At 41.3% G+C, this 15,262-nt stretch overlaps 1 protein-coding gene across 1 annotated transcript; it reads left to right on the top strand.

Annotated features, from left to right (window-relative positions):
- Nucleotides 1–6,707: 6,707 nt before the first annotated feature.
- Nucleotides 6,708–14,500, top strand: NXNL2 (nucleoredoxin like 2; the record flags this gene model as incomplete). The annotated part of the gene is made up of 2 exons (XM_081316601.1): nucleotides 6,708–7,009; nucleotides 14,332–14,500. The coding sequence occupies 2 exons, from the start codon at nucleotides 6,708–6,710 to the stop codon at nucleotides 14,498–14,500; spliced, it is 471 nt and encodes a 156-aa protein (XP_081172727.1).
- Nucleotides 14,501–15,262: the final 762 nt, after the last annotated feature.

The following is a 15,262-nucleotide window of genomic DNA, read 5'->3' as shown; positions in this document are numbered from 1 at the left end:
TACGTGCTTTCGAACTGCTAGGTTGGCAGAAGCTGGGACGAGTAACAGGCGCTCAGTCTGTTACGCGGCACTCGGGATTCGACCCGCCAAACTGCCGACCTTCCGATCAACAAGCTCAGCATCCTAACCCACTGAGCCACCGCGTCCCTATACTGACATTAGGTCGTGCAAAAAAAACCCTTTTTTATTCACTATATTTTAAACTGGTATCACAGAAGTGTTTCATGTGTCAAGGATAGAGCTTGCACAGGAAAAATGCTCAGTCTTGAAACCTAGAGTAGAACCAGTTTTTATTAGGAAAATGGTCACGAAGCTTTGACAACGTTCCCACTTTTCTTCTGCAAAACTTTCCCAAATGTTATAGACAGTAAGATTCACAATTTCTTAAAGAAACTATTATTAATGGCAAAATATTAAAGTTGGGATTCTTCCAGCAAGTAAATTTTTGCAGCCAGGGAACTTTAAAAGCAAAAAAAGAAAAAAAAGAATTCTGGGTTTTGGGAAACATACATTAGATGGCAATCCAGTAGTTGCTTAACAGCAAGTCTAGACTGAGGCTATAGATTTATATCGTAAGTCTTTTTGAATTCAAGTGAAATTTTTAAGTAGAAACATGTTAATATTTCAGTGGATATTTGAGTCTTTATTGGCGGGTCGAATCCCGAGTGCCGCGTAACAGAGTGAGCGCCTGTTACTCGTCCCAGCTTCTGCCCACCTAGCAGTTCGAAAGCACGTAAAAATGCAAGTAGAAAAATAGGGACCACTACGGTGGGAAGGTAACAGCACTCCGTGTGCCTTTGGCGTCTAGTCATGCCGGCCACATGACCACGGAGACATCCTCGGACAAGCGCTGGCTCTTCGGCTTTGAAACGGAGATGAGCACCGGCCCCTAAAGTTGGAAACGACTAGCACGCATGTGCGGGGGAACTTTACCTTTACCTTATGTTAATATTTCAGTGGATATTTGAGTCTTTATAGCTGTTCCTATTCGATTCCTATTCTTATTTATTGTTATAATATTATACCATAGTATTGTGCTAATATATATATTTTACATTATTTAAGAGAAATTCCAAAACTCTATGAACACGGAAAGTGGCTGGGCTTTTTTAAAGGGAATTTTGGAAGATTTTCATCTTTCTAACAAGATCTTATTATTAGAGAAATGTGGAGTTTATGTCCTTGGAAAATGCCATTCAATTTTATCTCCTGCCTACTCAAGTATTTAGAAATATATTTCAAAATACATTTAAAATATAGCATAGAAATATGCTATAAAAACATGCTGTCAATCAATAAATAACATGTTGTCAATCATTCTGCTAGCAATTTTCAAGTATGAATATTTGGAAAGACTTCAGTGTTATATTGGTTCATTACACTACAAAACTTGTTCACCAAACTACACAAAAAGAGCTAAATTTTGAAAATGTAATAAATTGTTAACTGTGATTTCAGCAATCCTTTGGACTTGATGTAAATTATCTTCATTTTGACAAAACCAGTGATTCATCAGTATTAACTATTACAGGGAGAATACAAGGCTTCCCCTTTGACTTTGACTTTGTTTGTGGGAAGCCAGCAGGGAAGGTCACGAATATGATCACATGACTGTGGGACACTGCAACTTTTGGAAGTGCGAGCCAACTGCCAAATGTCCAGATCATGATCATGTGACTGTGGGGGTGCTAGGAAGGCTGGAACTTTGAGGACTGGACTCAGCACCATTTTAACTTTGAAAAATTGCTGAACAAGGGATTGTTAACTGAGAACCACCTGTATGGATAGTAGGTTTTCAAGGCAACTAAAGCATTGCTGTGAAATTTGCACAGTAATACTTTCAAAACTGTGTTATCTGAGATGCTCTTTCCCTCTAAATTCTTACTGCCCAGCTATGCATGTTTGTGCAGGCCCTATGTAATATATACATCCAGAGATGATAAATGTAAAAATTGCCAAAAATATAGTAAAATATTAGCTCAAGATATTTATGTGTGAAGCTCCTGAAATATACAATTCTTTTAGAATGAAATGAATTAAACATGACATCACCATGACACAAACTATCCAAATGACAATATCTGGTTTGTTAAATACATTATCAGGTTCCAAACAAATTCTTAAGACAGAGCTCTGCACTTGACTCATAGCAGCTGCTTCATAGTTTTCATTAGCATCTAATTAAAGTGACTCTCAATCTTTATAAATTATCCATTTGGGGGCAAACAAGCAAATATGCATTACAACTGATCCAATAGTTTCTCTGTGCTAAAGATAAGTTCATGGAGAAAATCGATATAGTCACTAAGAATCAACACTGACCTGATAGTACATAATCAATCAAAGACAGTGTCTAATATATTGAGAATAAGATGTTGGTGTATTTCTGCTATAGCTTTACACCAAGTGTGAGCAACTCCAGACAGCTCCCTTGGTGTCCATCAGTCTTCCTGCATCTTCTGACTTTTTAATAAAAATTACATAGGAAAATGAATGGTGCAAAACACCTGCTTCCAGAATCATATATTTTTAAGGAATCTCTTTGAACCTACAGAAGTCCCAGCTAGGATGGTACACAGCATCTTGGCTCAGGGGTTCCCAAACTGTGGGCCGTGGCCCACTACTGGACCATGGCTGCTTGGCCACCAGGCCACATGAAGGGATGGCCAGTGCATGTGTATGCACTCACCCCCCACGCGTGCTAATGCTGCCTTGAGCATCCCGCTGGCACTAGCACCACCCCACCCCCGAGCGTCCTGCCAGTGCTAGCGCTGTCCCGAGCATTCCACCGGTGCTAGCGCTGCCCCGCCCCCGGGTTTTACTTGCTGTAGGAGCCATTTTGTGCTGGACAGATCAACCAGAGCAACTATTTTGAAAATACAGGTAGTCGTTGACTTACAACAGTTCATTTAGTGACCATTCAAAGTTACAACAGCACTAGAAAAAGTGACTTATGGTTATTTTTCACACTTATGACCACTGCAGCATCCCCATGGTCACATGATCATAATTCAGACGCTTGGTAGCTGACTCGTATTTATGACAGTTGCAGTGCCCCTGGGTCATGTGATCACCTCTTGCGACCGTCTGATAAGCAAAGTCAATGGGGAAGCCAGATTCACTTAACAACCATGTTATTAACTTAACAATTGCAATGATTCACTTAACAACAGTGGCAAGAAAAGTTGTAAAATGGACAAAACTCACTGAACAAATGTTTCACTTAGCAACATAAATTTTGTGCTTAATTGTGGTCACAGGTGAGGACTACCTTACGTATACATCTACTGCATGTACTCAAAATTCCAAAAAATATTTTAGGCATAAAAATATTGCCTAGCCTTGTCCTAAACCTTTATGGTTAAACAGCCTGCTGCTAGGTCTGGTGGGCCATATATGATTCACAGGTATAAATAAGATCTACAGCCCTTAAATAGGGCCCCCACATATAGCATATTTTTGCTGCAATCCTGTGGTTGTCTCAAGTTTTGCAATTCAGAATGGTAACTCATAATTGTCTTAATATGTTCCCATAGTCCTTGAAACTGCAGAAAAGTATGCAGCATAATTTTGAAGCCATAAGAAGTAAGTTCATATTTGCCTCAGTGAATAAGGTGGCAAGTACTTCTGTTTGTTCAGATTTCTACAGACAATATAGCAGCAATAATTTGTAGATGTCCTTGGCCTTAGTTTCCTTCACAGTCAACGTCAACTGCTTGTGGAGAAAAATAATTACTCTCCTTAAAGTTTGGTGGGATTTGAGTCATTATGGGTAGCTCTATGGTTGGATGTTTTAGCCACTTTTCAAGTTACTTGAATGATAGTTGAAGAGTATGGATATGTTGTGCCCTGATAATCTATCACTTGGGCTATTTCTGAAGGCAGAAGTAACATGCTTCTGGAAGCCCAAATGATGAGAAGCCTAAAGATTAGCAAATTTCTGCCTAAAAAAACCCCCAGCTGACAGTTCAGTGGAAAAGAGGACTCTGAAGTAAAGTCCGGCACTCCACCGAACAGCTGATTGGTGCAGAGAAACTCTCATGCCAGAGTGTCTTATACAAGGGTGCATCTTATAGATGGAAAAATACGGTACATGTCCAGAGCTTGTGCATAAATAATTGAATCCTTCTTTTCAAACAAAAAGCTTTTTATTTATCTATTCCATTCCAATGTTTCCCAGCCATGTGAGTTGGGAATTGTGGGTGTTGATGTCTAATAAATATACAAAATGATATATTATTTGCCAATTGCTCCTCCAACAAAAATGACATTTTAAGCATCTGCAGTACATTAAAATTAGCCTTTTCATCAAATAGTCAAGTAATATATATATATATATTTGCTGTTTAACAGTTCTCAAGGGAAGATCTATGATTGTGTTATAATTATTTAATTGCTAAAGGGTAATATAAACAAGCAAAACCTACTTTGTGGAAAGCTGCTCTATTTACAGTTAAATATATTTATAGTCATAAATATTTAGACCTGTAAGAGGCCTTTTGTTAACTGTATCTCCACAGAGTACAACAATCCACACTTTTTCTTAGAATCACGTTCAATGATTTGGTTTAGTTTTCCTCTAGAGGAAACAAGATAACTTTGACTCTCTAAGGTCTTCTCTTCTAGGTCCCTAGATGATATTAGCTTCGCAGTCTACATAAATAAACTGCACTGCATATAATTACCAGACTGTTAGAAAAATACAAGATGCAGAAGGCTAAGCCGTGCATTATTTTTTATGTGTTATGTATTGTATGTTCCCAGAGGACCCAACTCTTGTTTTAATCTCAGTAACTGTCTATAGTAGGATGGGATGAGAGATAATGACTAGCCTAAAATTACTAATGACCTTCATGGTGATGTGACGACTTGAATCTGATCTTTTTCTTCCCAGACTAACGTTCGGCCTTTTCTCATCTGGCTACACAGGGACCGCAATCTCAGAATTCCCAGCTGCCTTATGACTATACCATAGAAACAAGAACCCCCATCTGTAGCTCCTTCCACCTGAATCTACCGTAATCTGTACCATTCTCAAAGGAGCACTTGCTATGCAACCAAAGCAAAGCTTGACATTTTCCACTGCAGTGAGTGTTTGTGAGATGGAAAGAGTAAGACAAAAGTTATCAGGAGAAATTTCCAGCATATATTTAATAAGGCCTGCAACTTGTTTAGGAAACTGAGCGATTTGAACAATTATGCTGGGAGTGCATGGCTGTGTCTCTTCTTTTCAAGACTTCCTTATTGATTGTCATTGATGGAGCCTCCTAGGGCTACACTCAAAAACATTGGAAGAATTTTTTTATTATTATTACTCAGTGCTTTTTTTGTAAAAGAAAAAGGTGCCGGAACTCACACGTCATACAACCCGCCTTGTTTATCCTACAAGGTTCCATCCAAAAAAGGTGCCGGAACTCCGTTCTGAGCGTTTTTTTCTATGAGAAAAAAAGCCCTGTTATTACTTATTACTCAAAAAACTTGCTTAAGGCAATACTCATGTACCTGGCCATACAGATATACTTTCTGGCTGTGAATGCTTCTGTGTACATGCAGTGGGGAGCAGCTCATCCTTTAAATCACAGCTTTATGAGCCCATTAATAGTCACCTGAGCAGACAGCCAAAAGTGGAAGTGAGAAACTGGTTGGGAAGGAAGGAATGGTGGCAGCACTTTCCAGTCACTGAGGTGCAGAATAGGTGCAAAACAGAGTTATATCATAACTGCAGGACCTAAGGGAGGAGCCAGTTCAAGCTGAGGCACCTCATTACAGTCCAACCTCTACTAGGTTCACATGATTTTGCAATTATTTTCACAGCTCTGTGCCAGTTCTTAACCAGTCCTTCCCATTGTTCCCAGTTGTCCTCCAACGTGGTTGCGCTGACTGAGAATGCTCTGCCTTGCAATATACTAGATTACCTGGCTGAAGAAGACTCCTATACGAAGGTTATTGGGGTATTTGTACTTGAGGCTTGAAGATGCCTGAGTCGACCATGTGCTGGCCTGTCGTTGTGGTCTTGGATTTGAAGGGCGACCGTTAATTTGATCACACTTGTCGCTCCGTCTTCTCAACAGAGACACGCCCCGTCGACGTGCAACGGGGTCTGGGGAATATTACTGAGAAGATGCGAGCTTTCCCAACGCTTCTCTCAGTCTGGCTTTAGGGGTCTATTTTTAAAAACGTTAAATCCATTTATAGCTGCGGGGAATAAATTCACAAGCCTTTAATCCCGCTCATCGGATTCTGTGAGCCCGACGTTCCGTTTTTTTTTCTCCTCCTGCCTACGTGTCTGCGCTCCAGGCGTCGAGCCTTTCTTCCTCCTCCTCCTCCTCCTCCTCCTCCTTTCTTCTTCTTCTTCTTCCCCAGTGCGGTTCTGGGCAGAGATCGGATCCGAGGACCCGTCTTGCTGACCGCGCCCCCCCGCGCCGCCTCCCAGGGCACTTTTGGGAGGGAAGAGCCTACTTGGGGAGTTAGCAGTAGCGGAAAAGAGAACAGTGCCCATTTTTTTTCCCCGCCATCGGGGAAAGTTGTCCTGTGGATGTTTTGCGAGGGTCGGCAGAGCAGTTCAAGGGCCGGCCGTCCTGCAGGTGACTCACTCCTTCCTTCCTTCCTTCCTTCCTTCCTTCCTTCCTTCCTTTCCTTCCTTCCTTCCTACGAAGCTCCTCAAGGCGCCCGTAGCTGTAACCTTCGGGCGGCCGCTCGCTCGCAGAATGGTGGACTTGTTCAGCGGGCGGATCCTGGTGAACCTGGAGGGCGGCTTCGTGGACCCCCAGCAGGCTTTGGAGAACAAAGTCGTGGGCTTGTACTTTTCGGCCGCCTGGTGCTCCCTCTGCAGGGACTTCACCCCGACGCTGTGCGATTTCTACAGCGCATTGGTGGATGTCGTCAATAATCCGGCCCCTTTACGGATCGTCTTCATCTCGTCCGACCGCAACCGGGAAGAAATGGCGAGCTTTATGTACAAGATGCACCCGGACTGGCTGGCCTTGCCCTTCCACGACCCCCTTAAGCAGTAAGTACGGTGGGCGCCTGCAAGCTGGGAAAAGCGCTCTTTCCATCCTCCTCCGCTCCGCTCCTCTCACCTCCCCCCTCCACCCCCGTCAGTCTTTTGCTAGAGTTGAGCAGGCAACTTTTTGGTCACCTCCTCGGGTTTGGCGCCCTCCAGATGGCTCGGCCTACAAGTCCCATAATTTGAATGTTTTGACGGGGAGTTATGGGAGTTGTAATCCAGTCCATTCGAGAGGCGCGAGAATAAGTAAAAACACATGAGAGGCAGTGATGAAGGCACCATGGGGAGCTCTGGTGACAGTGCTTTGAATGGCTGTCCCAAAGTTGCTTTTTCTGGAAAGCAGCTAGGCTTTCTTGGTGGTGGTTGTTGTTTTCCCCTCTGAGAACGCTTCGCTTCTCATCCAAGAGACTTCTTAATAATAACAATAATAATAATAAATCTTTATTGTCAAAGTACAACATGTGTACATTGAGATTAGCTGAGCCTCTCCCCGTGCTCCCTCCCCCCAACACACAGTGACAACAAACCCTCCATCCTACCACACCATGTGAACCAATTACACCACACACCGGCCTCCCAAGTCAATTCTGCATAAGTTCACAGAGATTATATCCCATTCAAAAGCCTAACAGCCCACAGATAAAAGCTGTTTTTCAGCCTGTTGGTACGGCTGGCTATACTCCTATATCTCCTACCCGATGGTAGGAGAGTAAAGAGATACCGTCCAGAGTGTGAGTGTGAGAATTTTCCTCACTCTTCCAAGGCAACGAGCCCTGGCGATGTCATCCAGTGGTGTCAGGGAACAGCCCACAATGTCTTGTGCTGTGCTCACTACAGTCTGTAATACTTTCCTATCCGCGGCTGTCAGACCAGCATAAAAGGTAAAGGTAAAGATTCCCCCGCACATGCGTGCTAGTCGTTTCCGACTCTAGGGGCCGGTGCTCATCTCCGTTTCAAAGCCGAAGAGCCAGCGTTTGTCTGAGGACGTCTCCGTGGTCATGTGGCCAGCATGACTAGACGCCAAAGGCGCACGGAATGCTGTTACCTTCCCACCGTAGTGGTCCCTATTTTTCTACTTGCATTTTTACGTGCTTTCGAACTGCTAGGTTGGCAGAAGCTGGGACAAGTAACAGGCGCTCACTCTGCTACACGGCACTCGGGATTCGACCCGCCAAACTGCCGACCTTCTGATCGACAAGCTCAGCGTCCTAACCCACTGAGCCACCGCGTCCCTCAGACCAGCATACCAAACCACAATACCATACGAGAGGACGCTCTCTATAGTAGACCGGTAAAAGAGGGTCATTAGCCGTTGTTCTACCCTGTTCTTCCACAAGACCCTAAGAAAGTGAAGCCTCTGTTGGGCCTTTCTAGCCACCTGGGTTGTGTTAACTTTCCAGGTCAGATCTTCACAGAGGTAGACTCCCAGAAATTTAAAGGAGGAAACTGAAGAAACTTCTTGGTGGTTATTATTATTATTATTAATAATAATAATAATAATAATAATAATAATAATAATAATAATAATAATAATAATAAGTTGGAAGGGACCTTGGAGGTCATCTAGTCCAACCCCCTGCTAAGGCAGGAAACCCTATACCATTTCAGACAAGTGGCTGTCCAGTCTCTTCTTAAAAACTTCCAGTGTTGAAGCATTCACCACTTCTGGAGGCAGGTTGTTCCACTGGTTAGTTGTTCTAACTGTCAGGAAGTTTCTCCTTAGTTCTAGGTTGCTTCTCTCCTTGACTAGTTTCCATCCGTTGCTTCTTGTCCTGCTTTCAGGTGCTTTGGAGAATAGCTTGGCTCCCTCTTCTTTGTGGCGGCCCCTGAGATATTGGAACACTGCTATCATGTCATCCCTCACCCTTCTCTTCATTAAACTACACATACCCAATTCCAGCAACCGTTCCCTATATGTTTTAGCCTCCAGTCCCCCAATCATCTTTGTTGCTCTTCTCTGTACTCTTTCTAGAGTCTCGACATCTTTTTTACATCGTGGTGACCAAAACTGTATGCAGTATTCCAGGTGTGGCCTTACCAAGGCATTGTAAAGTGGTATTAGTACTTCACGTGATCTTGATTCTATCCCTCTATTAATACAGCCTAGCAGTGTGTTGGCTTTTTTGGCAGCTGCAGCACACTGCTGGCTCATATTTAAGTGATTGTCCACTAGGACTCCGAGATCCCTCTCACAGTTACTACTATCGAGCAAGGTACCACCTATACTATACCTGTGCATTTGATTTTTCCTGCCTAAATGCAGAACCTTACTTTTTTCACCATTGAATTTCATTTTGTTAGATAGTGCCCAGTGTTCGAGTCTGTCCAGATCCTCCTGTATCTTAAGCCTATCTTCTGGAGTATTGGCTATTCCTGCCAGCTGGGTGTCATCTGCAAATTTGTGAGTTCCCCATCTATCCCCTCATCCAAATCGTTGATGAAGATGTTGAAGAGCACTGGGCCCAGAACAGAGCCCTGGGGCACCCCACTACACACTTCCTTCCATGTAGATGCAGTTCCATTGAGGACCACACACTGAGTACGGCCTGTCAGCCAGCTACGAATCCATCTGGTGGTGATGCTATCTAACCCACATTTTTCTATCTTATCAAGTAGTAGGTTGTGATCTACTTTATCAAATGCCTTACTGAAATCCAAGTAAATTAAATCTACAGCATTCCTCTGGTCCACTAGTTTTGTCACTTGGTCAAAGAATGCAATAAGGTTTGTCTGGCACGATCTGTTTTTGACAAACCCATGTTGGCTTTTAGTGATAACTTTGTTCACATCAAGGTGTTCGCTGATTTGTTGTTTGATTATCTTTTCCAGAATCTTCCCAGGTATTGAGGTCAGGCTGATAGGTCTATGAAGCAAAACATTTTCAAGGGAAAAAACCCAAGAAAGTCCAGTAGCCTTTTCGAAAAAGCACAACCATGATCTGGATGATTGAGAATTTCCATTAACTTTGAAGGACTGTTCCACAGGTTCTGGTACAGTGTTTATTGATCACACCAATTCTTCTTGTATGCCTTCTATTCATGTATCCCTTCCTTACTCTCCCTATGCCTACAGCCCTCAGTGCTCTATAAAGTTTTCCAATAATAAAAAAAAGCCCTCACGAGGGCATGATTTTTTTTCCACTGGAGTAACATTATTATTCAGAAGTAAAAAAAAACCTCTGTTGCTGAGCATTCATTTTATCATTTTTTTAAAATGCATAAATATTTCTAAACACGTGTTTGTGATGAATGGCTCCCCAAAGTTTGTGTCAGTGCTGAAGAGGAAGAGAATAAAGTATATGGATATTAGCCAGAATTTAGTTATCTCCTCTTCAGATTTAACTCTTATACTGGAATGGAACAAGAAAAAAAATAGGCACTTAAGAAAGAAGCCAGGATGCCCCAGGCACTTTAACCAGTAATCATCCATTACTTTCAGGCAATCATATAACTCTCGGTTAGTCAAGTCATTAACATTAGGCCAAAAATTTTACATTGCTATGCGGAGAGCTGTTTTGCTTGTAGGTACGACAGAGAGCTTGCAATCAGAAAGATTAATTTTACCCTTGTGCAAAATCTTATCAGAGATAATAGCTCCTGAACTCCTTTTAGCCTCCAGATTTCCCTACAATTTGGGATACATTTTGAAGCTTCACAGCATGGAGATCAACCCTGAAGTGTCTTTATATGGTTCACTGTTCATTTGCAAATAAATGGGCATGTAAACAACAGCATGGAATACTGTATTCTCTGGAGCTACAGTTCCCCATTTCTTACAATGGGCATCTTTCTTCATGGGATCACAAAAGGTGATTGTGTGACTCCCGGGACATTGCAACCATCATAAATATAAATCAGTTGTCAAGCATCTAAATTTTGATCACATGACCGTGGGGATGCTGCAACGGTTAGAAATGTGAAAATGGTCATAAGTCACTTTTTCAGTGCCGTTGTAACTTTGAATAGTCAGTAAAAACTGTTGTAAGTTGAGGACTATCTGTATTTTCTCCAACAGAACATCATGTCTTCTATGAAGACCTGGTACTTTAATCTTGGTCCAGTGAAGTCCTGGTCAATGAAGGACATGTACTTCAATTTTAACTTATAAAAGAACCTCTGGTAGACGTTTGCCAGCAGATGCTAAACCACAAGATAAGAATGAACCACAATGATTGCTAGAAACTGCAGAAGGCCTAGAGACCAATAGAGGAGGCATCAGTTTGATGAAGACATGTGGTCGAACAGTTCTAGGAAATGTCGTGAGAAGTAGAAGTAGCTATAGGGAGAATCTGGGCAGGGGTCCAGATCGGTATGCCCAGGAAATGATAAATAACCAATGAGTGAGATTGTAACCTTGTGCTTGTTCGTGCAAAAAGTATAAAAGCCTTAATGTAAACCTGGCTCTTGGGTCCTCTTCCTTTCTGCTGAAGTTTAACTGAAACTGTCAGCAGAGGGGGGCCCTCTTTGCTTCTGTTCAGAAATAAAGCAGGATTACCTTGATTCTGTGTGAATAATTGGCTCATCAGGTTGATAAAATACTTTTTGTATAGCCTCATCATCCGTTAATATTCATTTCCTTGTAATTTCAACATCATTTTATTTTATTTTCATAATTTATAAGCTAACTTATCTTGCAGGCCTTCATGACAACCAGGGATGTTTGGATGTTTTCTCCTATAGCTCAGCAGTATTCTTATGTCTCCTTGCATATATTAACACGATTAAGGCTACTTTTTTATTGAAAAGTTTTACAAAATTTTTAATAATAACCCCCCCTCCCCATCAACCCTCCCCCCTTCTCTCCCCCCCCCGGACTTCCCAAATCAGGATACAGGGTATTACATATAGAAATCTTATGCAAACATATGCTAAATATCTATTACAACATTAACAAACCTTCCATCCTTTAACTCCCTTATAACAAAACTAAAGTAATTATAACACTTCTATAATTGTAAAAATTATTCATATGCTATTTGAAACTTTTTTAGTCCCATATTTGTTCTGAATATAATCAATCCATCTTTTCCATTCCAAAATATATTTTTCTTGTGACTGTTCTTTCAAATAAGCTGAAACTTTTGCCATTTCAGCTACGTCCATTACTTTAAGTATCCATTGTTCTATTGTAGGTAAATCTTCTTTCTTCCAATGTTGCGCCACCAACAGTCTACTTGAGGGACCATCTCACCCCACTGGGATTGGCCCTTCCCACTTGTGCCGGCAGAGGAGGCATGTTGTGGGTCCAGTCAGCCTGATTATTTTGGCTGGTGGAGTCCAGGAGGAGGGCCTTCTCTGCTGTTGCTCCTGCCCTCTGGAACATCTTGTCCCCCAATGTGAAGTTAGCCCCAACCCTCCTATCCTTTTGTAAGGGCTCTGCCAGTTGGCTTGGGACCCCAGTGGCGGAACAGCACAGTAGAGTGGTTGTTTAACAACCAATCCCGTCTCCCTTCACCCAGCCCCCACCCTCCGCACGTGGCATTAGATTTGAATGCCTGGTTTGAATTTATTTATGTTTTAATATACTGTATAGGTAAAGGTAAAGTTTCCCCCGCAAATGCGTGCTAGTCGTTTCCAACTCCAGGGGCCGGTGCTCATCTCCGTTTCAAAGCCAAAGAGCCAGTGCTTGTCCGAGGACGTCTCTGTGGTCATGTGGCCGGCATGACTAGACGCCAAAGGCTCACGGAACGCTGTTACCTTCCCACCGTAGTGGTCCCTATTTTTCTACTTGCATTTTTATGTGCTTTCGAACTGCTAGGTTGGCAGAAGCTGGGATACTGTATAAATACATTTTTATGATTGTAAGCCATCCAGAGATGTCCTGGGATAAGATGGGCAGCCAATAAATTTTATAAATTAATTAATTAAAATCTTGCAGAATTTCAATAATATTTCAGGCTAGAGACTGAGAAGGTCATTCTCAATTTTTTTTATTTTTCTTTCCTGGAAGTATTCATGGTAGGTTTGAAAGCACAGTTGCAATCATCATCTTGCTGAAATATTTAATCTCTTTTCAAATTTAATTTCTTTACTGACTGTGGGACATTAGCTTGAAAACTAAGGTAATTTTATGCTAGAACTGCCCCCAAACTGGTTAGATATGCTTAATTGAACCAATGGTTCACCGCAAATAAACTGCTGCAATCTTTACCAGACAATGGAGTAGATATTCACAGATGCACCGCACAGTATTTCATGTAACGGATTTGCATTGGGCATCTGTCAGTAGAATTTTTTTTCTTCAATTTAAATACAAAATTCATTGTCTCAAGTATGTACAAGAAAATCCTGACCAAGCCTGAAACATTTTGTAACACTCTGCTTTGTACTGATAAAAATTTTAAAAATGAGTCATTTGATAATGATGATCATAATAACTTTATTGTCACTTTGAATGTACACCAATCGGCATACATCAAAATGAAATATCGTTGCATACAGCTCTCAAAGGGTCACCACCTCTGATATATACTCCTTGTTCGGGGCCCGCTCAAATTTCACATTGTCCATTTTAGTCTTTAGGGAGTGAACGATGGCAAACAGGACAGATGGAAATGGGGCTCCATGTGGATTAGCCCTCAAATTCGCTTGTATTCTGACAACCTCGCCTTCTTTCCTTTTTCTGATCCTGACTCTTCCACCTTTTCCTTAAAGAGGCCTTGCTTCTTTTCGCCCCTGGAGCACGCTGCCGCCGCCACCAACTCCTCCAAAAGCCTCTCTCTCTTCCTCTGGGCCTGCCGACAGCCTCATCCAGTTCCTTCGCTCCATAAGCTCCAGGTCCTCTCCTCCTCTGCTTCCTCTGGAAACAGCCCTGATTTGCAATACAATCCATCACTAGGCCAGCAGTCAGATCTTGCTGCTGGTAGAACAAATTCAAACAGCGCCAACGACTTTTAACGGTCTCACCAACAGTTCCAAAACAACTAGCAACTCGCCATGCCAGCAAAGTTTGTTGGTCGTATGTTACCTTAGTTCTACCATGTTGCTCAAACACATTAAAATCTTCCTGATCATGTGGCCTATAGCCCTTACTATCCCTCCCAAAACTATTCGCCTTCAAGAGCCAATGCAGCCGCAGCCATTCCAGGCGCCACCATCTTAGAACATTTATGTACAACCTTTCAAGACATACAGTATTTGGAGAAACAAAGGTATAATTTTTGAAGAAACTGGCATCTTCCTAATCATTAAGAACTCAGGTGGCTTGATTATGCTTTCAAAATCAGTTATAGACAAATGTCACAGTGATAGATAAATAGTGACAGGCCTGATTGTTCATTTACTTATATGCACATAGTACAGCATTTTTTTCTCTTTTCTTTACAGTGAATTGAAGAAGAAATATAACATAACAGCCATTCCCAAACTTGTGATTGTTAAACAAACTGGAGAAGTCATTACTGATAAAGGGAGAAAGCAGATTCATGAGAGAGGGCTCAACTGCTTTCAAAACTGGCTTGAGGGGGCTGATATCTTTCAGAATTTTTGTACTTGAACCAAAATAGTATTTGCAGACTTGAACAAAACAAAATCTTTGCTATCTACAACTAGACTAAGAGGGGAAATTACATTCTCCTTTTTTAATGTTGACTTGCTTAATTTTGAGTTCTACATGGCTGGAATAATTAGATATATCTGAGTCTTTCATATTTCTCCCTTCTATATTGTTGCTATTTATACTTTTATTACATAGAAGAGACAAAAGTAGTCTTAATATTATTGCATTGGTAAACTTGATTGATAATTGGTTATCAGATTGATAATTTGATGAAACTGCTAATTTATTTAATATGTCTATAGCTCTTAAAAAGAGTACTACTCTATGCAAGGACATTATTTTTGCAAAGATAAAAACATTTTAAAGAAAATGTAATAATTCTTGAAAATGCAATCTTTTTGCATGTGGATTTAAAATGTATATACTAGTATAATAAACTTAGTTTTAATAAATTTATAATTTATCTGTCTTTGTTTTTTGTGCAACAAACGATTGAAAAGTTCTTTGTCTAATGCTGTTACTTGCTAAATCTTAATGTTTGGGATACATTTACTCTGCATAATAAAATCAGCTGCATTGTTCTATTTGTAAGATTTTCATTCCCTTTACCAACTGGGATTGAACACTCTTCACCCAACTGTCTATATCAGTGTTGAAAACATTAGCATGTCAATACTCAGCTTGAGAATCCAAATAAAACTCCAGTTTCATTCTGCTTCTGAAAAGTTTACTGTTTATTGGATGGTTATGTCAAAGTAA

This window comes from Vipera berus (assembly GCF_964194415.1).
Source record: "Vipera berus genome assembly, chromosome: 2".
In the NCBI taxonomy this organism is placed as follows: domain Eukaryota; kingdom Metazoa; phylum Chordata; class Lepidosauria; order Squamata; family Viperidae; genus Vipera; species Vipera berus.
The sequence above is the reverse complement of the archived record's forward strand: the minus strand, read 5'-3'. Positions and strand labels throughout refer to the sequence as shown.